At 37.0% G+C, this 25,635-nt stretch overlaps 1 protein-coding gene across 1 annotated transcript in view; it reads left to right on the top strand.

Moving 5' to 3' along the window:
• SKAP2 (src kinase associated phosphoprotein 2) overlaps positions 1–25,635 on the top strand; it is a 120,318-nt gene that overhangs the window by 57,759 nt on the left and 36,924 nt on the right. Inside the window, exons 6-10 of the mRNA XM_009887188.1 lie at positions 13,815–13,892; positions 14,633–14,716; positions 23,465–23,589; positions 24,495–24,558; positions 24,926–25,030. Coding sequence (XP_009885490.1) covers positions 13,815–13,892; positions 14,633–14,716; positions 23,465–23,589; positions 24,495–24,558; positions 24,926–25,030 — 456 coding nt within the window. The remainder of the gene's footprint in view (positions 1–13,814; positions 13,893–14,632; positions 14,717–23,464; positions 23,590–24,494; positions 24,559–24,925; positions 25,031–25,635) is intronic.

Below are 25,635 nucleotides of genomic sequence, written 5' to 3'. Positions count from 1 at the left end.
ATATGCTGTGACTATACCTGATGACTAAGTCAGTGTTCTGTGCTCTGCCAGCTGTTTTTAAGTGCATGCCTGAATCTAGGTTGCACCTCTAGAGCCAGCTGGATAATTTAGGCTCTGTACCTGTTGTGGTTTAACCCTAGCCAGCAATTAGGACCACACAGCCGCTCACTTACTCCCCCTTCCCCCCTCCCCGAAGAGTGTGGAGAAGGGAATCAGAAGAGTAAAAGTGAGAAAACTCACGGGTTGAGATAAAGACAGTTTAATAAGTAAAGCAAAAGCCACGCATGCAAGCAAAGCAGAACAAGAAATTCATTCACTCCTTCCCATGGGCAGGCAGGTGTTCAGCCATCTCCAGGAAAGCAGGGCTCCATCATGCATAGCAGTTACTTGGGAAGACAAATGTGGTAACTCCAAATGTCCCTCTCTTCTTTCTTCCTCTCCCAGCTTTACACGCTGAGCATGATGTCATACGGTATGGAATACCACTTTGGTCATTTGGGGTCAGCTGTCCCAGCTGTGTCTCCTCCTAACTTCTTGTGCAATCCCAGCCTACTTGCTGGCGGGGCGGTGTGAGGAGCAGAAAAGGACTTGACTGCTTAGCAACAATCAAAAAACACCGGTGTGCTGTCAACACCACTCTCATCCCAAATCCAAAACATAGTCCCACACCAGCTGCTAGCAAGAAAGTTAACTCCATATCAGCTGAAACCATGGCAATAGCCTAGTAATTAATGTATTGGCCAAACCTGCATGTTTCAGTTTCTGTTCTGAGCATCAGTTTCTCTGACTTCTCTCTTAATGCTTGTTTTCTTTTTAAACAACCAACCAACTCCCCACCTTGGTCTGCTTAGCATTTTTTTACACTGTCTTTCAATAGATCAAGAATTGCTCTTACGAAAACTTAAGAATTAAGCAGTTGTACTATTCTAACTTTGAGATTTAATTCTGTATGGACATTAAAATTCTTATGCCCTGTACAGATAACATGGTATCATTCTTCTCTGATATAAGTTACCAAAGAACCATGAGAAGAATGACATGATTAATCATGCAACTTAACTTTTTAAGGGTTTCTACTTTATTTGTCCTTAAACATGAGTTCTTAGCTTTCTACCTTTAAAAATATTTTCAGATTTACTCCTTTATGTTGTCAGTTTAGTTACATGATCTTAACTTTTGCTATTGTATACAATGGCAGATAAGCATAGCTTCATAGATCTGAAAGATTAATGTGAATTTAGTGTGTAACTAAGACTACTATCTACATTAATTCTTCTCAGTTGCTTAGAAAATTATGCTTTGATTAATATTTGCCTCTTGTAGGGGTAGAAGTCTCAAAATGGAGAAAAATCTTGCAGAACCACACCAGTCCTTATTGTAAAATTCAATTCAGAGCTACAGAGGTGTATGAATATGTAACTAAATATTTTTGTCTCTGCTGTAATTAAACATTATTGTTTTTTCCTTTCTCACTGTAGACTTCATGGTGACCTTTTTTCTTTTTGTGTAGTCTTAATTTAGTGCTACTGCTTCAGATCATTTCTTTAAATAAAGGATGCTAATTTACTTGTATTTACACAGATGGGCATCTCATTGTTTCACTTTACAATATGCTACAACACATTCTTTGCTATTTTTCCTGTTTCTATATAACTTTCTTGCTCAAAAAAAATCTTATTGTGACTGCATCATTATAATAGTTTTTAACCTTATTAATCTAAAAAAGTCAGGAGAGTACCTTTTTGGGCCATAAAATATGACTGTAGGTGCTGCCTCCAAGAAACAATTAAATGGAAAAGTGATAATATGTGTGAAGGGATCTTTCTGAGACTATTTGGAAACTTTTGATTTCTAAATGTTACCTTCAGGCTGGGTAAGAAAAGCCCAGTGTTTGTAAAGATTATCCTGACAGCAATATGCTGGGTCAATTGTCAAGACATGTTTAGCATGGGGGAATGTATTAATCTGCTATAGCTACCACTGTAAGTGGTTGGAATAAATAGAGGGCTCAAGCAGATGAAGAGGGATTAACTGTGTAAATTGAGCAAACTCTTCAATCACTAAACCAGTGATTTTACAAAGGATTAGTGTGCTTTTACAAATATTGATTACTGATTTGTTACTCGGAATGAAGATGATATAACTTGTGCAGTTGCTATGTAGTATGCTATGTGAAGTGTACATCATTCATATTAATGGGATTGTCATAGGCATTACAGAAACTGACAGATTTATTATAGCAGTGCCGTTAGCATTGTCATAGTTAAGGTTGTGTCAGCATTTCCATTAAAAGTCCCATTTTATTTTTTTGGTATCCATAGATCAACTTGAAAATTTGCTCCATTGAAATTTGGCAATACCAGTTTATAGCTTTGACACAATTATTATTTTTGTGCACTTTTAAAGAGAACTGGATCAACACATTTTAAATTAGAAGAAGAAAATACTGTATATGATTTTTTAAAAAACATGTTTACAGGTTTGAATTCTTGGTTTTTAGTACAGCTTTTGAGTGATACCATGTATGTTCAGTAGTTCCATTAAGCCATGTTTGTAAAGGAGTGTATGTGTGTTAACCAGTTGTTATAAAGTGAAAATAACTGAGGAAATTTTATATACACGAGTTCTCTTGCCTGTCGAAAGTCTTGTCTGGCTTTTTTTCCAGTGCTACTAGTTATCTGATCAAGATTGTTACGTTTCTTACAAATTCTGTCCCACTTATGTCCACAGACCATAGTATTACCACTAAATACTCTCCACAGACCAAGCAACACTACTCTGTTAGCAGGTTCAATTGGTTCGTACACCTTTAATGTTACATTTGGTTTAAGTTTCAACAGTGGCACATTCACTGGGTGGTTTGTTTTTCTAATCCTTAATTCAGGTTTACGTGCAGCAGTATGCTTAAGGAAAATTTGGGTGTGCTGTGAGAATGAAGAGATACGGGAGATCGAGTTTGGAAAAAATCCCACTGAGATTGATGCAGTCACTTCCTAAATGTAAAAGTCTTCAGTTTTAAAAAATGCCCGTTTGTCGCAATGTTTCATCTGCCTCCTCCTATACAGATATGCCACAAAACTCAATCACAGATATTCTCTTGGTTCTCTTTTTCCAAGTTCTGACCCCTGTTGCAGAATACGATGGTAACTCTGATTTGTGAACTTCCGATCCCTTAACACTTTGGGATTTCCCATGGTAGATGCTGAAGATGTGGAAACCTGTATGTGTTTACCATAGGAAAACACAAGTTGGCATTTAGCAAGGCAGTCTAAATGATCCTATCTCACTTTTGGATTTCAATCCTATAGATAGTGTTCAAATAAAAATAATTGTTGCTAACTGCAAATAAAAAATATTATTTCAAATATTCCTACTTGGTACTAAAACCAGTAAAGACTGCATAGAGTCATCTGGGAAAGATAATAGTCGTGTGTGAAAAAGGAAATACATTCTGTAGCTTGGTATCACTTAGAAAGGCTATTGAAAAATTAAAGTGGAAATTTTGAGTGACTAGATGTAACAAAATGGAACTTAAGGGAGAATTGGAGGAGTTGGTCTGATCTCTCTTGGTCAGAGAAAAACAGCTTCTGCCAGAGCTCTTGTTGCTTGCATCTTCAAGTATATGTTTTATTCTGGAGACTTCAAATGGAGCGAAAATGTTAGTGTGGTTATTCAGAAAACGTGAAGCTGGTATTGGAAGGTGGTTCTTCCTGTCATTCTCAGTACTCCAAGGTGAATGACCACGGAAATTTACATCTGGAAAGCTTTCAGGAAACACAAGAGTGTTCTGCTGGCTTCTTTCAGTGTGCCCTGCTGGCTTCTTACAGTGTTTCCCTTGTTCTTTTAAGTTTGGTCCCATGCAATTACAGCAAAACAGGAATTTTTCATCTTTGTGGTAGTGTGCTCCTTGTGAGAGGAGATTTGAAAATAGCGATGTGTTTTTCCAGCAATAAAACTTTTGGATTTTTATTACCTCTTTATTTCCTCTTTCAGAGTACTTAGAAATAAAAACACTGTGTTAGTCACTTTGGAGCTTTTTACCTTTAAGTTTTCTCATGGTTTTACTCTGTAGATTGATTTTGGTTTTTGGTTTTGGTTTTTTTTTTCTTTTGTTGTTGTTGTTGTTTGGTTTTTTGGGTTTTTTTTGGAAATGCAATGTCATCATTGCAGGAGACTGTAATTCTACCAGAACTTCATACTTCTACATGCTGAATGATATTTGATATAAATTTTGTGTGCTGTGGTGGGAAAACTTGAAAGGCTCATGTGAGATTTTTTTTTTCTTTTGTTTTTATTTTAAAAAGTCTTGTCTGTACATGCAGACTGCAGTGTAAAGTAATACCTCCATCTTAATCCTAATTAGCTTTCATATGCAGAGGAGCTTTGAGTTGTGACAGTTCACTGATCACTGAGCATAGCTTTTTACTTAAGTTATCAGTAGTAGAAGAAATGTATCAAAAATGAGGCAATGAGGCAGAACATTCAAGCCATGTTGTGTTTGCAGGAATACATAAAATGTGGAAAATGAAAACTGCAGCTTTCGTGGACCTCTTCGTTGAAATCTGCAAGTGCCACTTTTAAAGATGTGAGTCTTTTTAGCTGACTGTAGGAATTCTAATGTCTTCCTTTATACAGATGAAAGATTTTTCAGCTCCAACCAGTAATGTTAAAACTTTTTTTGATCAAGGACGTGAGCTGTTGGAGCATTTAAAATGCTCAAAGTGTGTGTGTATGTTTCCTTTCAGAAGCTTAGCAGGCCAAGCCTTTGGCCAGGAGTGAGAACAGTTGGAACTTTGCAGGCTGCACAGCTAATCCGAGAGGGCTGCCACTTGGCAAAGGTGACTTCCATATATAAAACATCATACTATTTACATTGGGGTTTTTCGTTGGTGTTTTGTGGTAGTCTGAGAATTTCCTTGTTTCCCTGGATTTCTTTGGTATTCCTCATTGTATTTCCAGTGTGTTATGCTTCTGATGAGGGCGGTAGTTAATGTTCCCCTGCTCGAATATCCCTATCACAGATTGAAATTCACATTGGATGATTTTCCTGTTTTTGAAGGGGGTTTAAACTAGCTTCTGGGACTAGAAACAGAGCAGTTTGGGAAAGGAGGTATACACAACAGAGCTTACTTAGGAGAGGATACAGGGCAAAAAATGTGGGAAATGATAAGATTAAGAGGAAGAAATTTTGTGTGCTTTTTGTTTAATGGATGTGTGATTTGTGAAGAATCTAGCTTGCATGGTATTACCAAAATTTGGGTAGGAGTCACAAGAGTTCACGTGACTTAAGCTGTCATAGATCTGTCAAAATGTTGTTGAGTAGTAAGTACTTGGATTACTAGGATGCTGAAACTAAAATAACATGTACTACTAATTTTTAAATATAATTTGGAAGTTCATTGTTTAGCTTTGCAAGAAATGACATTTGGCAGTTTTTCTGCCAGAACATATTAAATCCTTCTCATGTGTAGTTAAATAGTTGTCATTGCTTAGTTTCAGCTGAGGCTTATTTGCTGAATAAAATGTGCCAGTTGCCCAAAGATCAAATTTTAGACCCTTCAAAAATACTAATTAAAAACATCGTGACAAAATGAGACAAGCAATAGGAAACTTCTAGTTCTGATTACCGTAAGTTTTTCTTAAGGTGTTGTGATATGTGGTTGTTTCCAAGCGGTTCTTATGCTTACCAGGTGGCTATTTAAAAATAGTAGTAAACTGCAGTGTACAATTGTATTGTAGCATTACCTTTTCCAGATGTTTTAGATGTTAAGCTGAAAATTGTTTTTTTCACCTGGACTTATTAAATGCTAGCTTTTAACTTGCTGTTTGATAAACCTATAGAACTTTCTTCCTATTAGTCATCTGGGAATACAGGTATCATGATGTGGTTAAAGATGCTATCCATATGCAATTTGACATGATGCTGGTCCTACTCCAGCTGTAGATTCTTTATTCCTGGCCTTTTAATTTTCTCTGATTAGCTAACAGCACCTTCTGTGGTTCAGCTTTCGTGTAGATATTCTGAATCTGTACTTAGGGTTTCTAATCAAAATTGGATGTGTGTGCTTGTCTGTGAGACGATGCTGGGAAATTTCAGCTTGCCTACATCATTTCATGAGAATTTCCAGTACCTCTAATTGATCCATGATGGTCTGTTTTGACTTGCTTCTATCTGCAATGCAGAGGCATTGGTTTTATCTCTGTGTTTTCCTGCATATTTTATTTGTCATAACAAAGCAGGAAACTGAGCTTCTTGTTGCATAAGCAAAATTTGTATTGTCAATCTCTACAACTGGTACACTTTTCTGTTAGCTGTAGTGTGGGGCTCTGGGTGATTGAAACCTTTCTGTCTTGCACTGGAATGATTGATTAAACTTTAACGATCCTTGGAGGGATTTAAGCAAAACTTTTACATTTATATGTCTTGTATTACAGTGGCGTGAGCAGTGGACCTTGTACAAGAGACCTTTTCTTTACTGCTGTATCTTCTTTCTGTCTTCTTGCCTCAGAATCTTTGCGAAACAGCAGAAATGGGAAGGCTGCTCCTGTGAAGCGTGCAGTGGCCCCTTTTATAACCCTGGGGGATAATGCCTGATCACAGCAGAAAACATTACTTTTCACTCTCTTTTTTTTTTTCTTTTTTTTTTCCCATGTGCCGTGGGTGTCATTTAGGGAAATTTTAATAATTACCTCTCTGAAAGTAAAATCTGGATCATGGGTTGAAAGCCATGAATTCCTCTGTACATTAAAGTGCTATGCGAAATGTAGGAGTGGGTGTTTTAGAACCAATTTGGAAGCCAACAAAGGGCGCATAAGTCCAGGACAATATTGGTTTATAAATTCAAAGTTAAGTTTGGATGAGGAGTGTGTGATCCAGGATAATTCCATTAGGCTGTGGATCCTGGTGAATGGAGTCTGACTGGCTGACTCCTGGAATTTATTAAAAAAAAAAAAAAGTCTTTGTCAAATGAAGTATGTTACAAATACTGAGGAAACTTTGCTCAGAAAACAGATGAGGATTGAGAAGCCATAGATGTAAATTTTTTAAAATTTAAAATACCTAAATACATAGTTATTTAATTAGGGGCTGGATGAAAATGACAAAAAGAGACAGATTTCAAGCATGTTGACTGCCTAAAGGAACTAAATGTTTCTGTAAAGAGTATGTTGCAGTAGTTTTCAGGCTGCCTGGCCCACTGCCTTCTCCTGAGCTTACAGGAAGGAAGGGAGGAGAAATGCTCTCCTTCCAAGGGAGGAGTCAAGAAGAAATACTCAGCATTTAAGCCTCTGAGGGTGCGGTATTAGTGTTTGTAACCCAAACTTCATATCCCGAATTAGAAAGAATTAAAACTAGAAACAGATGACGCTGCTTTAAGTATTTTTCAATAAAATACACTGCTGGCTTTTCTTAGAAGAATATATCAAGGCAAGTTATTCTGCGAAAATTATTGTAAACTATTAGAGAACACAATGGTGAATGCTGGGGATGGCTCCAGAGCAAAACTTCATAGACTCTGCAGTCTTTGGAACAAGCACTTTGAAGCCCTAAATGCTAACTCTTCTTAAACCAATGTTTCAAGAGCTAAATATTTTCATTATATTTATTTCCCTAAATGTGTTTTCTTTAACACTTATCTTTTGATTCTTGCATGTTAAACTAATTCAGAGCTATTAGGCTACTACATTTGAAAAGTACTGAAGTAGTCTTTGTGCAAGTGTTCAAGACCATTAATGAAGCTAATGAGATTTTATGTGATCTTCCTACTGATAACTTTTGCTTAATCAGACAACTCTAGGAAACGGGATCTTTCAAAATTCAGTAGTAGGGAGAAGGTACGCATACAAAAGTAAACCACCTCCTCTTTAGCCTAGATTCGCAGTGCTTGTGCAACAGATGTGGCCCCAGTGTATTGCGATGTACAGAATCAAAGATAATTGAATCCCTCTGTAGTAGCTATTAAAAATGGGTAAATGCTGTATTTCCAGATCCAAATGAAATGGAGAGATATGAAGAATTTTGGAAGAAGTGTGTGAGAAGGGGGGTGGGAGGGAAGAAAAGAAGATGAAAATACTTTTTGTGTTGCTAGAAACATTACTCCTTCTTTGCTCAACTTTAACACAAATATTTTCAGAAAATCTTTGCCAATTTAGAATTGCAGCCCAAGAGATATCATAAAAGGCCTGAGCTTGAGGACAACCCCCCGTTTTCTGCATTTTAAAAGGTATTATTTCAGTACTTAGAGTAGCAATTCTTTGTTTTTAGAGAAACATCCAATTTCATCCTAGATTACGAGATACACTTTCATATTGCCAGCATTTTTCCTCTCTGTTTTCTAGCTGATGTCAAACTTCTTACTAATAGTAATTCAAATTGGAATGTATTTCAGTTTCTTCTTTTGTATAAATGGGTCTTCAGTGCAGTAAAAAGGAAGCTGGAAAATAATTTTCAATAAAAGTGATTATAATTTTACTTTTTTTTCAGTTAAAGGAAGATAAAGAAATAGCAATCACTGTTTTCTCCATATAATCAAATTAATGTAGTTTGTCCTGGCAGTTTTCTTTTACAAGGACTGAAAAACAGTGAATTACTCCTATTTGAACAAGAAGTCTTTGCCATTATAATAGTTAAACCTATAGTCCTCTACTAGGAAAGCAAGCTGTAATCAACCACTTAGCTGTTACTGAATCACACTTATCTCCACTCCGCCTGTTTAACTTCCCATAAGCATGCTAAGCACCTCTTTAGAATGCATTGACCTCTAATTATTTCTTGCTTTATGTATCCCTTAGCCCACATTGAAGAAAGAAAAAATATTCCTATTGGTATACAGTGCAGAATAATACAGCCTGGTTTTGTTTTATTTATTTTGTATACAGAATGAAATTTTAACACCTTTGGATCCTCCAGAAATCAAATTCCATGCATAATGATTGAATTTCATGCTTTATCACGTGAAGTGACACTAATGAAACTGTTTTTAAGTAATGGACCAAATACACTATTGCAGTAGGGTGCAAAATTGTATCATTCATGCTTTTGACTGCCTGATTACCAGGTTGCAAAAATTGTAGCCATGCCATAAGCTGCAGTCTGAGGTCTTTCTGAAGTCACAAGATGCACTGGGTTTGTGGGATTTGTGCAGTGGAACCTGTACGTTAATCCACCTACGTTAATAACATTCATGTTTTTCTGAAGTCAAAGCATGACTGGTAGAAAAGCTGGCTTTATGCTTGAGTGAGAGCATTTCACTTTCTTTTCACTGGAGGAATTTTTAGCCTGGCAGCAATAGCATTATAATAACTGCCAGCTGCTCACTTGGCACAAGAATGCCTAGAACCAAGAGGAAGAGCCTGGTGCATTATATGTGTAATTTACTTTTCTCTAAAACTTGAAGGTTTAAGCCTCATAAATATTTTGATCTGGTCTTTTCATGGCCTTTGTACACATCAGTCTGGGAATACGCATGTGGAACATAGCTTGCAGATTTTAGTTTGTAGTACGTTGAAGTAATTCCCACTAGGGAAAGGAGAAATTATTCTGGGAGATTCATCTGTGAGTGGGTGGTCAAGAAAGAAGGAAAACCTTTAACGTTAAGCAGATGGACCTCCCTCATTTTAAGCTGTATATTAGGGATGCAAGATAGTCATCTCCCCAAATATTGGATAGTATTGATCTGATTTTCACATCAAAAGAATAAGGTTCAAGGCATTATTTGTTAGGTAGAAACTTGGGAATGGACAGGAGACTTTTTTTTGTATCCTCAACTCTGTGCTTGCCCACCACTGTCAGGGCAATGATACAGCAGAAATTAGGTCTGGAAGCATACACAGGAGCAATTGCTGTACCTTTCTCCACCTGTAAACTTGCCCAGCTGCAAGCCACAGAGCACTTCTTGACTCACAGTGCAACTTTACTCTTTGGTATTTAAAACTGGTTTCAGAAACTACGGTGTACTGGAGAGGAGAAACCAGGGGAGACTATGGGCCTTTTTAACATCTCTATTTTTAAATCCTTGAGACATATCTCAAACCAGACCATACAGGTGTAGGAGGTAGGTAGGAAGACATGGTGGTGTCTGCCGGTCTGATTTTGGGAGAGAAATTTGCTCTGATCAGGTAGTCAGCTTGACCGTAAGTGTCTGAGTAACAACTGCTGAGACACCCAAGAAACTTAATACCAGTAGGCGCTATCTTGCATCCCTAGGATGCAACCTCCTTGCATCTCTAAATTTTTCATTTCTTATACTGGGCAATCTCCTGTAAAGTTAGAGGAAACTGAAATTCAGGCTGCTTCACCTGCATCTGTCAGGTAAGGGAAAAATTTTCCTTGTCCTAAAGATGCCCTGGGGCATGCATGGGACTATAATATTTGGGAAATCAGAGCTCTAAACTCTAAAGGAGTACATGATTTGAAGCAAGTTTAATTTGCTTCACAGTTCTTTATTTAAAAGAACTCGTAGTTCTTTGTTAAAAAAAAATAATAATGCCATCTTTCTTGGTAGTCTTTCTCTGTGTTAAATAGATTCTTTCTAGAAGGAGCTGTCTTACTCGAAGTCCCATGCAGTAGTCAACTAATAAGTCTCTGATCTCAGCTGCTAGTGTAATGTAAACAAATGCCGCTTTACTATAACAAAGTGTGGCTTTAGTGATGCCTTTTTTTTTTTTTTTTAAAGGAGATTTGTGCCAAGCCTATGGCTGATCTGTTTCAGATGAATGTGGAAACAACATTTTGATTGAAAGCAACTGCAAACCCCAACCTGTTATGCAAATCCCAAGCTTTCAGTTGGGAGGTCCCACATCTATGGATTGCAGTTCACCCTAAATCCTGTTTGAGATGTGGGCAGGAGAGTAAAGCAATGAAAAAGTGGAAGAAAGGTCGAAAGGTGACACAGTTTAGGAGTCTTCCATGCTGGCTCTAGGCAGTAGCTGGAAGGAAGATGTTATTCTCTCTTCTTTCTTCCCCTCCTTGTTTTCGTTCCAGTACAGGGATAAGAGTGTATCTGTGTTTGTGCCTTCTTCCCCCCACATATGCTCAACACCTGTGGTTAATAAGAATCTGAGAAGAGGTGGTTCTTTCTCTTTCTTCTATACTTTTCATACTACTTATTCTCCCTCCCCTTCCTTCTGGAGGTATTGGGCAATGAAAGAAGGAATTTAGCAAGATTTATGCTTTTTCTTTCATGTACAGCTGTATGTGTCTTGGGATATTACAATTGGGTCCGTTCCTCCTGCCCTTCCACTAAAGTTCCATCATATTTTGTGGTTCCCAGGCTTCTCTGACAGAAGGATGGTAATATGCACGTGACCTGTTTCTGTTTCAGCTACTTACAGATTGTGAGTAGCAGTGGGGCTGACCAGCTGCTGCTTGTCTCGTGGAGTTACTGCCTCAGTTGCTCTGAGGAACAGAATAAGAAACTGGCTTCTCTACAGGTTGAGGGTAGTAGCACAACTTCTTTCTGCAGTGCCACCAGAACAGTGGAAGACTGCCTTTTTCATGCAGGCTCTTTTCCTTATGAGCTTTCCGTGCCCTATGCGAAATAAATGTAGCTTCAGAAAACGCCGTCATCAAATTTAGTCCAACTTTTCTCAGCAGAAGTAGCAAAACTGAGAGTGCAGTTTTGAAGTAGTCAGTTCAGATGAGCTTCTACCTGCAGGCAGAGTAACATTAAGGAGTCCCCAAAGTATGTACTTTTCTGGAACTATACATCCCATTTGATTTGACTGTTCTCTAAATGATCACTTGCCAAGCTTCCTCATCAAACCCCAGACTGATATAAACAATAATGTATAAAGTTACATCCAACTAGTGGTTGAAGTTCTTAAATTTAAAAAGCTTAAGAGTGAAGTGGTTTTGTTTGTTTAATTATGTCTTCCATATCTGTGGGGATGCACTGTTCTAAAATAAGCCCTACTGGATGAGGTAAAGCTGTAAGTGTTGCACACTGATGCCTCCCAATGACCAATATAAAGCAGCACACTATGTGTATTTGTAAAACTCTCATAATATCATCATTAAATCATCTTTTAAAGTAACTACTAACCTTACGGTGTACCAGCCAGCGAGTGTCTTTGTGTTAAATTCTCATTTAACATTGTGGAGGGGTTGCATATTATCAAGTGAGGGGAGACAGCTGCAGCATTTTAAAATTCATGTACATGGAGCCAATAACTCTTGTATTTTTAACACAGCAGTAAGAATTTCATAGAAGCTGAAATAATAGCTAGTGTACTCCTAATATTTAAAAATAATATTAATTAAAAAAATCAGTGGAAATGTCAATGTAAGTAATATTTTAAATTTTATCTACTACCTTATGATATCCAATAAAATCTTTTGTTGTCTAAAACCCCAGTTGTATTATTTAAGAAATGCATTGTCATTTTATTTTTTTTCATACTTAAAAAAAATAGCATTCTCTGCAAGTTCTTACATCTTTTTCTTGTATTTTTGCTCTCACAACTGTATTTAAATAAGACCACCATAAAGCAACTTATTTATGGACACTGATTAAAAAAAGTTTCTGTTTTAAGGAACAACCTAAAAATCCAGGTAGTTGGCTTCGCCTTCCAGAGTCAGTGTTCTTGATTCAAGGTCGGACAATTGATCTTTAACCCACCCTGCATAGTTTAAAGTGTTTTTTAGCACAGGAGTTGTCTGCTGATATCAGTCCTTTTTTTTGTATGTTTATATTGGTAGAAGTTAATGAGATTACATATATTTTGATGAACAATTGCTGCTATGTAAACTTGCCACCTGCCTACAGTGACTCTTATGAATATTTGATGATAATAAGTAGTAGGAACTTCACTGTGATGCTCGCATGCACCTGAAAAAACAGCAGTACAGGAATAGCTTTTGTTCTGCTTTTTTTCTTGCAGTAAACAGTATGGCATTTATATACATGATAATTATCAGGCATATCTAGCATATTTCTATTCTTAATACTAGGAGTTCCATTTAAATCATAATTCTGTAGTTTTAGGAGGGGAGGGATGCAGGATGGAAGACGTCTAGATTTAACGTCTAGATTTCTATTTTAAGTTGAGGCAGGGTTCACTGGTTGGTCTCATGATTCTAGCTGTGAATTAGCAGTTCAGAAAAAGGAAAAAAAAAAAAAACAACCAGTGGAACATACCATTTTGCAGATGCAGCCATGTTCTACAAAACCTGAAATTAGTATCTGTAGATGAACAATTTTGTAGACTTCTGTGCAGTGTCTTTGGTCTATCCAGTATTGCCTTATAGATCCTATAAGCAGTACTCTTGTGTCATATTGCAAATTAGGCAATGTCTCTCAACAGCAGGCATCACCTTTTATCATCTCGTCATCTGATTTGTTTTTTTGTAGACGGTGTAATAGAGGGTCCTCACCTTGTATGTTGTTTCATGATGTTTTTGTGTGAAGCTAGTATTGAAAACCATGTTCCTGATTTAATTGTGTTGAATTCTTTGGTTTGTTTGCACATTTGAAAACTTCCTGCTTTCATTATCCAACTTGCTTTACAGACCACGTTCAAGACACAAACTAATGTTTTCTAAGTTGCCATAGGTTGTTTAATTACATATTTTTCCTTCTGAGGCTTGCACGACCGGCTACACAGCTATATTTTTCCTTACTAAAGTGGTGATGACAGTAGCGACAGCTCTGACATTTATAGTTTAGATTTTTGTACTTAAAATAATCTAGCATAGTAGTTACTAGATTTTTTCCAGTAGCTCCTGCATATCGAGAGTGTAAAATCCATGTTTATTAATGCTACTGTAGTATTTTTCTTGAAAAGCAGTGCTTTACAGAACTTATTTTTCTTTTCAGGGAATCAGTTTCCTCCTATTGCAGCTCAAGATCTTCAGTTTGTTCTGAAGGCTGGATACCTGGAAAAACGGAGAAAAGGTAAGTCTAACTATCTTTGTGAAAACTAGTTCATATTTTATATCTAGGAAGGCTATGTGTCAGTATTTGATATTGTACACACAAATAACTTTATACAGGAGTGATGAATAAAATGGAATAGGACCTGAAATGTTGAAGCATTATTATGCAAAAGAAGCACAGCACATAATTGCTCCTGTATTATTAAAAGAAAATCCTATTTCTTTATTGACTAAAAAAATCATGCTGTGAAAGTCCGCTGTCAGCCATAATTCAGAGACTTTCAGATATTTTTGAAGAAAACATTAGGAACGTATGTAAAAGTACCATATGTTGACTTCATGTTTCAGTGAGCATCAAGATTTATTTTCCTTCAAGAGGGCAAATATTGATCTCAGCTTTGGTTCAGTCAATATTTACCTTGATTCAATAAATCTTATATTGTCATTTTAATACCTACTTAATGCTGCAATAACTCTAGGAAATATTTAGGAAGTTGTTCATTATTTCCTTATATTTAATGTTACACATGACTTCTCTCTTTATATGATTTCAAATTCCCATTTGTTTTCTTACCACAAATTTTTATTTCTAATTTCCTTCTCAGTGTCATACGTCTCTTCTTCATATCCAGATTTCGTTTCCTTTCCTTAGCACCTTCCCTGTCTCCTCCTCCCTCTTACCTCACCCTTGAAAAGAAGTAACATATTTATGTTCAATAATGACATAAAGTGATATAACACGAATTATATTAATTGCAGATCACAGTTTTCTCGGCTTTGAATGGCAGAAGCGTTGGTGTGCTATCAGTAAGACGGTCTTCTATTATTATGGAAGTGACAAAGGTAATATTATAATTATGATAAACTATACAAATGATCTTTTAATGCACAGAAGAATATGAAAGCTTTAGTGGAGTTGGAAACTGCAAATCTAAGGTAAATTTAAGAAAGCAAATGAAAATTTTAAAAGAAGAGGTGGTTCTTAAACAGCGATATGAATTTTAAAAATGTCTAAATATTCTTCAGTTCTGTAAATGATGTGCTCATTTTCTAAAGCAAGGAAACTGAGGAAAGAAGATTAAGGTTATTGTACAGCTACTTTGTGTGCTATTAGGTTTGATAGTATACTGGTACTCAATTAATTCACTGGAAGAAAATGTTCATTCTGTCCAAATAGGATTTTAATTTTAAAACACCATCTAGGAATTACATCTTCTGAGTTTTTTAAAGATGGTTCTATCCAGGAAAATGTTAGTCTAAAAATTGCATAGTGGAGTTCCATGTTTCTTTCTAAATAGCTTATGTTCTGAAAAAGCTAGAAAGGAAGTAATATATTTAACTGAAAACCAGTCATGGAGACTAAAGCTAGCTTCTGAAGGTGACTTTTAACTTTTAATGGCCACTTCAGAATGAATCTGGCATAAATGTTGGCGTACCGCTTTGAATTTTTAAAATTGTCAGTCAGATAAAATATCCTTTAAATTGTGTGCCAATGTATTTGTTTAAGTGTAAAACAAATGATACAGAAACATATATGAGTAAGTTTTTAAAAGTGCAATTATGTCTTCCCCACCACCACCCTGAAAAAAATACTTGTTCCTGGGCAAACTTCCCATTGAAGCTTTTTTCCTTCTGCTTATGTTCGTGTGACTCTGCTTGAGATTAGTGCAGGTAGTTATTTTGTGTTGTTTTATTCAAATTTATTTAATTTCGTCCAGTTTGTTTCATTCCTTGATATGCTGACTCACTTAAAGTCATCCTCTCATTAAAAACAAATGAAATGAAGTAAGAGTCTAATTCTAAGTCCAGTTTTCATCTTGCTACATTTTCCCATCATATTCTCTGTTTCTGGAGTATATCTGCTAAATGTTCCCTTTTCTTCCTTACTCTTTTCTTGGGAGTTACAGATTGATCAAGCTTCAAAAACACAAACAATCTGTAGTCAAAAAATTTTAGGAGGTGTGGCATACCACTGATTTGTCAGTAATGATTTATTTATTTGTCTGGAAAATTATCTTGTGCTGTTTGCTTATATATAGTTATAGATTATCTAGTACTTAAAAATGGCAAATGTTTTGGTCAGAACATATTGCTAGTTCTTAAAGATTGTTCTGGGTTTTTAAATCTTTGTCTTTTCGTTTGCTAGTTTTCATAAAAAAAACCCCCAAACTTCCTTCCCCCCCCCGCCCCTTTTTTTTTTTTTCTTCTTTCTGTCTCTTGCAACAACCTGACTATCAAGGTTACACTGTCATTTCTAATACCTATATTGAAATTTAAGATACGTTGAAGTGTGTTCCCCAGCACTTGGCAGGTTGGTGTCATGTTAGGAATTGACTGTCGTACACCGTGGGATCTCTTTCCTTTATGGGTCTATAGAGAGATCTTTGGCTTATGCATTTACAGCTTTTGTAGGCTGCAGATTGTTTGGGGAAGATCCTCCTGACTGTAACCTAATGATGTGGGAGAGGCACATAGTCCATGGATCATCTTTTGGGAATTGTATAGGCATAGCCAGACTCCAAACAGTAGCTCATGGAGTAAGCAAATAAATCAGATGCATGAATTTCTGCCCTGCCTCCATGTGACCGGTGCTGTTAATGCAGCAAAACTAGCGCAGTATGGTGGAATTGTCTTCTCTTGGAGACCTGGGATGACTAACACCCTCTGCACAACTTGCCTTTGAAGAAGAAAGCTTTTTTTCTAAACTGGTCAGAGGTACTTTCTTCAGCCCTCTGATGCCATAGTACATTTTTAAAGGTGCCTGTCCCAGGGCAGAAGCAAATCACCATCATTGTGCGGAAATTGGATGCCAGCGATTGCTGTAGTTCCATGGCAAACTAGTTTGCTGTTGAAACTAAGCTGTCTTCCTGATGGTTGTGAACATAAGTGCTGCTGTTTATCATGCTGTTTAGCTGCAGATTGTCAGCATGGACGAGGTGTGCGATGAGACGATCCTGAGGAGATCTGGCATTTAGTCACTGGAAGAACCTGAAACTGTATTCACTCCCACTATTATGGCCAGCAGTGGTACCTGCTGTAGTATGCTGTCATATTGGGGCCCTTCTTTTGCTGTGACCCATGATCCTGTACCAGGAAACCCGGACTATGTAGAAAATGAAGACGTGTTCTTACCAACTGTAGAACAGCGATGAAGTGTGTAATTGGGTGGCTTCACGCAAATTGCTGCCACCTCTTGAATCGTTGGGATGGCGTTTGTGTAAATGATGCTGGTCTGCCCTCGTCTGTGCAGCGTCTGCAGATGTTTTGTATCAGCTGGGCTCTGGTTTCTGACAAGTTCCAGGATTGATTCACACAACAGGAAAATTCCCCCTTGTTGATGTGAACCCAGTTTGAAGAGAGACAAGGGAGAGGGGGATTCTATACGTGCTCGGTGCTGCTGCCTGCATCGCTTTCAGTGGGTAATGGAGTGCTCGTGCCTGTGTGTTGTGGGATGTAGTGCAGAGAGGCAGCAGGGATTTCTAGGTCATGCTTGGCTTGTTTTGCATTGTGTGTGTTTTTAAAACCGAACACGCAGGTGAATAATCCGTAAAGCATAATTTGTGTCTGCTGCGGTGTGTATTTTGTTTGCCAAGGTTTGATTTTCACATTTAAATATCAGTGTAAATGTAACTGAATGCTAAATGTGAGGCTATAGGATGCTTTTTTTATTATGTTGTGTAGATTTGTTGTCTCCAAAACACTTCCAGTTCTTCTAACTTTCTCCTTTTTACATTGGGAAAGCAAGAAGTATGGAAGTGTATAAAGCTCACAAACACATGTAAGGAAAAGTTTCAGAACCATTTATTCAGACCTGAATGATGAAAAATATGAGGCGTAGTCCAGGAGAATATAGTACAAGGTAAAGCCTGTGAAAATGCAGTAAACGACTGTGTGTTGGTGCATGTCTGTGTGTTCACGTAAGAGGTTACAAGCATCCTCTTAACAGTTGTGATGCCTGCAGGCTAATGAATGTCTTGATCCCTGTTTCCTCCTCTGTTTTCTCGTACATTTGGTGCAGCATTGGATAGTGGATTTACCCCTGCAATATAGATAGGTCTAAGTGAATCACCTGCATTTTTCCCTCCCCGATGAATGATATGTGGAGTAGATGGAGGAGCAAGGCTTAAAGATTTGACCTAATTACATGTGAGAAATACTTATTGCAAGCAGCGCATGTATGTTTGTGCTTGTGCTGCAATGTCTGTTGCCAGCACATGGCCCAAAATATTGCAGAGAAGTGCGTTCAAATGTCAGAGCTGGCTTGGATTTCCAGAAGCTTGCCTGGTCCTCCTTTTCATACTCTTTCCTTCCATAAACATTTTACAGCCCTTCTCTTTTCTTCTTCTTTTCACAGTTGCATCCTGAGTTGGGTACCCTGTTTGCATGTCGTTTTTCTATATGATCTCTGACAGTTCCTGGGTACTCGGACGCGTAGGTGGTATGGCTAACCCTTCAGACCTCAAAGTGCATGTGAAGAAGGAAAATTAATTTGTTGCTTTATAAATGAATGAATTAATGGCTTCATTACTTCTTCCTCACTAGGCCACAATGTTATATGCCCTTCTGTCTCAAGAAACTGGAGAGATCAGCTAAATGTTTAGCAAGACAGTAATTGATAACATTGTGGCAATTTTTTCCCCTGTTAATGGGCACTAAAAATTTATTTTCATTTTTATAACTTGAAAATGGTATCTGCCTGCCAGTAATATGATGTTGAAGAGGGGGATAATTCAGAAGCTTTTATAAAAGTCTGAGTTGATTTTTTTTTCATTTATTTTTAACATGGACATGAAAATTTTGGATTTCTCTCAATAGTGAGACAGTGATGGCCAGGCAAATGGATGGGCTACTTCTATTCATGCAAAAGAAGCCTTTTTTTTCTTTTATTTTTATTTATTTATTTATTTTTTTGAGAACTTGGTGACTGAACAATATTAAGGGAGAGGGGAGCCTAGTTAGAGTTGCATTTGCAGATCTGTCTTAGTGACTCACCTAACCAGGCTGCTGGAATTTCTGCCACATGCTGTTGAAGTATCGTTTTGCTTTTAGCTATGGACCTTCTCTTAGTCCTCCCTCTCTGGACAACAACATAGGAAAGACAAAAATCCTTATTTAGTTTAGACTTTATTTTTGACAGAATCCATAATTGAAATCCACAGGAATTGTGAATGTTCAATAGGACTTTGTTGTAGCAGGGTGATAGCAAAGGCATCTATCTCATGAGTACTGAATCTTCAGCTATGAGAATGTTAAATTCAGACCTCGAGAGGCACAATTGCCATAAATAGTCCATTATTTAAAAATACCTGTTGAGTATAAGCAAACTGAATATAAACAAACTGGTACCTCAAATAATGTGTTTCAATCATTGCCTCCATTTCTTAATTTTTTAAATTTAGATTGCTCAGAGGACTAGACTAAAGGAAAGAAAAAAAAAATAAAAAAGTCAATTGCATTTCAGATCTGCTATCTAAAAGAGAAGAATCCCTGTGCGTGTGTTTGGAAAGGACTGTTCCCAAAGCTGGAAAAGGAATTACCATGTTGGAGATACTGACACTTACTATTTTTAGAAAGCAGACATCCTGCATATGGAAAAGTATGCGAAATGCCATTTAGCATGAAGCCATGTAAACCATAAGATCTTACAGGCTCCTAATTTCAAGATGAAGAAAGTTAAATTATAGATTCTAATAGTATCTATAAATACTTTATCACTCTCTGAAATCTTTCTGTTTGCCTTTGTTCCTTATGCCTTTCTCTGTAACTTCTTTCCTTTCTACTATCGGAGTCCTCTCTGTTCTTCAGAATGCACTAATTCTTTTTACATGTGCTAATAATATGGGCACATTGCCTTAGGCCTCAAATTTACAACCCAATCATTTCAAGACCCCGTTGAAGGTTTACCCTTCTTTGTTTTAAAAGTTCCCATGGACTCAGTTACGCAAGGTTACTTCAAAACCTTTTTTCTCTGCTTCCCCTGAGACTCTTTTTTTTCCCAATATAATATTGGCCCTGTTTCCACTGTTAAGAACATTTCACTATTTTTAGGATGAATGAAGTTTATATGTAAGAAAAATGTTTAAAGTGACTCTCAAATTTCATTCAGATCTGTATTTTCTCTATTTCAGATATAGCCCCCCCTATTTATTTCTCTCAAATATGTATGTACTAGTTTTTACTTTTTTTTAATATTTAGTGCCTGACTTCCCACTCTGTTATACTAAATTCCCGATGCAAAGTGACCTACACAGACCCAGATTTATTTTTTTTGTTGTGTGCCGGATATGGGGAGAAGGGAAGAGGAGGAGATGAGAGCAAAAACCAGCTTATTCTGAAATGAGATTTGACTTAATTGTGCTTAATTTATGCTTGACAATGTTCGTGATCTTTTTTGTTTTCACAAGACAGTAGTATACTTTTACAATTCTGTTCTATGTTGTTCTGGGACAAATTAAGGGTTTCCCATTGTTGAATTGCAAAGCCGTATCTTGAGAAAATAAGAGGCAGCAAGAATGTTATCCTCCTTCAGAGAAGTGTGTTCCATCTGCATGTATTTCTCTAGTTCCTCTTAAATACGCTGTTGAAGCTTAGCAAAACTTCGGTTCTGATTTGGGGGTTCAAAATGAACGTGACATCTCTGTAATGTAAATGTGCTTCCTGAAGCTGCTTTTAAGGCTCCTGCCATAAACAAGAACTATATATAATTTTAAGTCTCCAAGTGAAATCTTTAAGTCTTCAAAGGTTTTAAACATCAAAAACTGTTTAACTCTCCCTAGAGCACAGTTTCCAGAAAATATTTCTGATATCAACGATATAACTCTGAATGTGAAAGTTCACAGAAGTCACTGTGGCACTAACTTCACGTGGCAGCTTTAAACTGAGAGCCCAAGTCTGTCTGCACACCTATTTAGCTGCAAGTCTTTGCCGATAAATGAGTTTGAGATGATCGTTCAGTCTGATGATTACAAGATAGCCCTGCCTTCAAGCCTGCACCTGACTACTGTGCCTGGCCAAACGGCTACCATGGGTCATGGTTTGCTCCCTGGTAATCCAGTGGTGGGGTTAGTGTCCAGTCCTACCTGGAAAGGTGTATTCTACAAGAGCAACTGGGATTTGTAGACCTCCATTGCTTGTCACCATCAGAGCATGCAACGGAGCTATAGCTGACCTGTGTCCTGCCATTCTGTGTTCCTGGAGCCATTTCTCAGGACATACTGGGTCTTATCTCTGGCTAGCCGCCACAGAGAGCGTGGATGCGTACTGAGAGTCTTTCAACTTTAATGGTTACGGGTTCAGGGCTGTGAAGTGTCTCATTGTCTTAGCATTTCCTCATGGTCAACATTTTAAGCATATGTGTAATGCTACACTGGACTTTAATCAGAAGTGCTTTACTGCACAGACAATTAGAAGCAAAAGTATCAATGCTGTGACTAGTCTATTGCTATAAAGGTCAGTGAAAGAATTTAATAACAAAGGATGCGTATTTTTTATTTGGTGCTGCATACAGGTAATTTTCATTAGTACTGGAATGGCGTGTTCAGATAGATAAGACAAAGAGAGCATAAACAATAAAACAATCAAATGCAATATAGATACCATGCACTGCGTTCCCTTTCCAGTGCAAAGTACAGCGTCTTTCTGTTTTAACTGTAATGCTCTTTGAAAGAATGAGTACCAGTACAGAGATCATCTGAGATTAGCTCTGTAAAACTGTATTACCTTAAAAGGGATCATACATGTCACAGAGAAGCAGTCTCAGAAATAATCCGACTAAATTTGAATACTTGCCTCATTTTTATCTTGACAAAATATTTTTACTTTTTGAACCTGGTGTTTGTTTATTCTGTCTGCATGCTCCCATCTTCTTGGGTTTTGATAAACCTTCAGCACGGGAGAGTGAGAAATTAATGTACTTTCACTTCATCTTCTCCCTGAGGTCACAAGTGAGGGAACAATAAAATTTCTAGGCAGAAATGAATTTCATTAAAAGAGGACCTTGTTAACCTTTTGCTAGATATTATTTCTAATATCTGCTTTGGTGCAATTCCATGAATTTTGCATTTGTGTGCTGTTTGATACAGGGGTGGAGGGTTGAGCAAATATAAAATATTAGTACCGTATCATTAGTACTTAATTAAGACATAAGAAAACTCACTGTGCGGGAAGGAACTAGAAAAGAAAATAGAACAGTGCACTGGATTTTCTCACATAATTTTGTTATTTGGTATTTACTTGCCCTGGATGAGAATTCATAAAAAGGTGGAAGGACAAAGAATTTGTGTCTATGTGCATGTAAGATTACTAGCAAGGGTATTTGTAACGTGACTGCCACTAATGTCCATTGATGTTCATGTTGCTGTGTTAGCCAATTTTTACCCTCTCAGGAGTGGAAAAAAGATTTGCTTTCCTATTAGATTTCCAGAAAGATGACAAAATTATGTTGAAGACTGTAGGGTTTTTTTCTGTTTTATCTGCTGTAAAAGTCTTCTCCTTTTGTTGATAAACATAAGCAATGGATGCTTGATTTGCACCTAACTTCTGTTCAGCAATACTTAAAGTAGTTTTGCTGTTGTGCCTGATGCTTATTGTTAATTAATGCTTTTCTCTGCTGTGGAAAAACCCCACACTTTGTGGCCTTTTCTTTCATTTGCAAACTGCGCTTTGTTTGCTTGAGCAAAATGTGATGCCTATCCTCACTTGAATGCTGCACTGTGATCTACAGAAATTGCAAAACTGGTTTACTTTTACCTTTTTTGATTGTTTTTAATATCCACCAAAACATGCCAGAGCACGTAAAATCAGATGCAGGGTTTGGTCTGAAGAGCTCAGAAGGAGGGCACAGGTGCTGCTTGCCCACCATGCAGTATATTTAAACTCAGGCCTGTTCTAAGTGATACTTTTATAAACCAGAACCTTGGAAAAGTAGAATTGTCTTTAAAACAACCACATGGCTCTACCTAATAAACTGTGGTAGGGCTCAGTACTTTTATTAGCTAATTAAACATTTGCTGTGTTGAGAGAAATGCTTTTGGAACACACACCTGAATTTATAACAAAATTCATTCTGTATTTCTGCCATGTGGAAAGGAGGCACATCTGGGAGTGGGTGGGAGAATGTGAAGAGAAGTTTTTCCAATTGCTTAAAAAGGAGTTTGAGGTTTATTTTTTGACTGAAGTGGTTAGTTTAGGAGGGAGCTCAGCAGGTTCTGAGCTAGACAGGTTTTCCCATTGGTTTACTGAACCCGAAAGAGACACTGATTTATAGAAAGCGTGTCTTGCAAGTTCCAGTTCTTGGCTTTCCCTAGATACAAGTGTCATAACATGCACTTCTTACTAAACAAGACCACCATCTGCAAACATCCCCCTATGGAATTCCTTAGGCATCCTACAGAAAAATGTACTTTTGTGTACATCTTCCTTTAAAATAAAGCGTTATCTCCAGAAGCATCACTTATCATTTTGCTAAAAACCTCCCCATTCTTTGTAAAATTCATGAAATAGAAAACAAAATCTGAATAAACGATAACCTGCTGAGCCACTTACGTTCTCTGTTGTAAATGAAGCTCTAACTTTATTTTTTATCTCCAACAGACAAACAACAGAAAGGTGAATTTGCCTTAGAGGGCTACACCATCAGAATGAATAATAGCCTTCGGAAGGATGCAAAGAAAGATTGCTGTTTTGAAATCTCTGCTCCTGATAAGCGCATTTATCAGGTTGGACTTTTTTTATGTTGACTTGAAATTAAATTGATAAAGCCGTTACAATTCCAGTTACTGAATTAACATTTCAGTAAAACAACTTGCACTGACATCTTAATGAAAAAAGGAAACACTTGCTTGCTTATATTGTATATTCATATGTTGGGGAAAAAAATCTAATTTAAAATATGTAAGTATGTGTTCAAATACTATCTTTTTGGACAAGAGCAAGGAAATCTATCATCTTTATCTATTGGTCATTTCAGTGTTAGTATTTTATTATCTATTGTATAGTATGTCTGCGTGATTTCGTGTATGAATTAAATAGTAAAAGAAGATAAAATATGTATCAGTGTTAAATACATACTGTATTGGTCATGGCTTTGCAGGGAAAATCTACGTAAAGGCACATATCAGCTGTGCAATTCAGAGATCTATCAGCTAGACATCAATATGGAATGTAAGTTTAATAAGTTTTAAATATCTGAGATTGCAGTTGAAAGCCAGTTAATTAAGCTGTCACGTAGTGTGTTGGAGTCTGACAAGAACATTTTTAAGAAAACTGTACCCAGCAGTCTAAAGAAATTCATGGGTGTCTTCTAATTGTCAAGGGCAAATTTTGTTCATCAGTTCTGGCTTTGACATTGATGAAGAGAAGCAGCTTTTTTCTGCACAGCTGCCAGCTGCTGATCAGAGTTTCAAATCCATCATCCTCTCCTTCAATTACGTAAATTTGTCAAAATTAGCTGTACATTACAAGAAGCATCCTTGCAAGAAAAGTACCAGAAGACATGAAAAGAATTACTAATGGTTTCTTGAGGAAGTGACGAGAATGCTACAGCCCCTCTTTTTTATTGCTAATGAAATTGTAGTTGTGTTTTTGTCATTACTGCTATTAGTTATTAATGAATGTTTAATAGTTTACAGCTGCCACTCCCAAAGAAGCAGAGGAATGGGTACAGCAAGTCAAATTTGTAATTCAAGGTAAGCCAGACAGTAGAGCAGTAGCCTTTATTGCCAGTACTGCTTAGTGATGGTAGTTCTGTCCATTAACATACCTGTCACATTTGTATAGCTAGTATTCCCACTTGTCCAAGTTTTGAATAGCAAGTCCTAGTTCTCAATTATGTTGTAGCTTTTCCATGACTTTTGTCCTTTTGCAAGACTTTTGCTTTTTGCCAAGAATACTGTTTAGCTTGAAAGCTCTTACTTATGAACACTGTAAGAAAATAAGCAGAATATACTATAAGCACCAGCTCATAGAAGATGAATTGTGTTTTCATTTTGCATAAATTTCTCCCTAGGCGTACTTTTCTAGTAAATGTTAACTTTTTAAACTGCTGTTACGTAGATATGGAATCTAATACTATTCCTGAGGAGGAGGAAGAGGAATATGATGATGTTGGACAAGTGAGCAGTGAACCAATAGATGATAGCATTTATGAAGAAGTTAAAGGTATTGTTGACATTTTTTACTTTGTGGCTTGTGATAATTTTGTCTTTTCTGCTTCTAGTCTGATAAATCTGAGTGGCTAAAAGTAAGTGAGTAAAGTAACCTGATGAATAAGATACTTTCAGATTTCAACTTTTGCAATGACATTGAAAAAAGAATGTCTTCAACCAGGTCTCGGTGAGAACAGTTCAGTCTTCTTTAGTGGGGGCATCAAAATAGTGCAGAATGTGTAAAAGTGGTCTCGGGGGACTTTCGGCTCATTAACATTCTCTGGTATGCAATTTTTTTTAATTAAAAAATTGACTCGCCTTACAGCTTTTTCCACCAACTTGCCCATCATTTTTTTCTTTATTCATTTTGGCATTTGTATTAAGCAGAAGTTTGTTATAATTGTGTGTGTTATCAGCTGCTGGCTAATACAAAATACCATAATCCTGCAAGAAAGCAATATGTTGGTTTGAATGGGCTCTGGAGATGAACTGTAAATAAAGGCAACAGGATTATTGACATTGTTTTGTTTCATATCTTCCAGCATGACTATGATTATACAGAAGCTTTTTACTGTGGACTTTCTGATGTGGTCAAACGATACGACTCTAGATGTCCAC

The sequence above is a fragment of the Charadrius vociferus genome, unplaced genomic scaffold (assembly GCF_000708025.1).
Source record: "Charadrius vociferus isolate BGI_N301 unplaced genomic scaffold, ASM70802v2 scaffold366, whole genome shotgun sequence".
Taxonomy (NCBI): domain Eukaryota; kingdom Metazoa; phylum Chordata; class Aves; order Charadriiformes; family Charadriidae; genus Charadrius; species Charadrius vociferus.
Note: the sequence above shows the minus strand (reverse complement) of the source record. Positions and strands in the feature narration are given on the sequence as shown.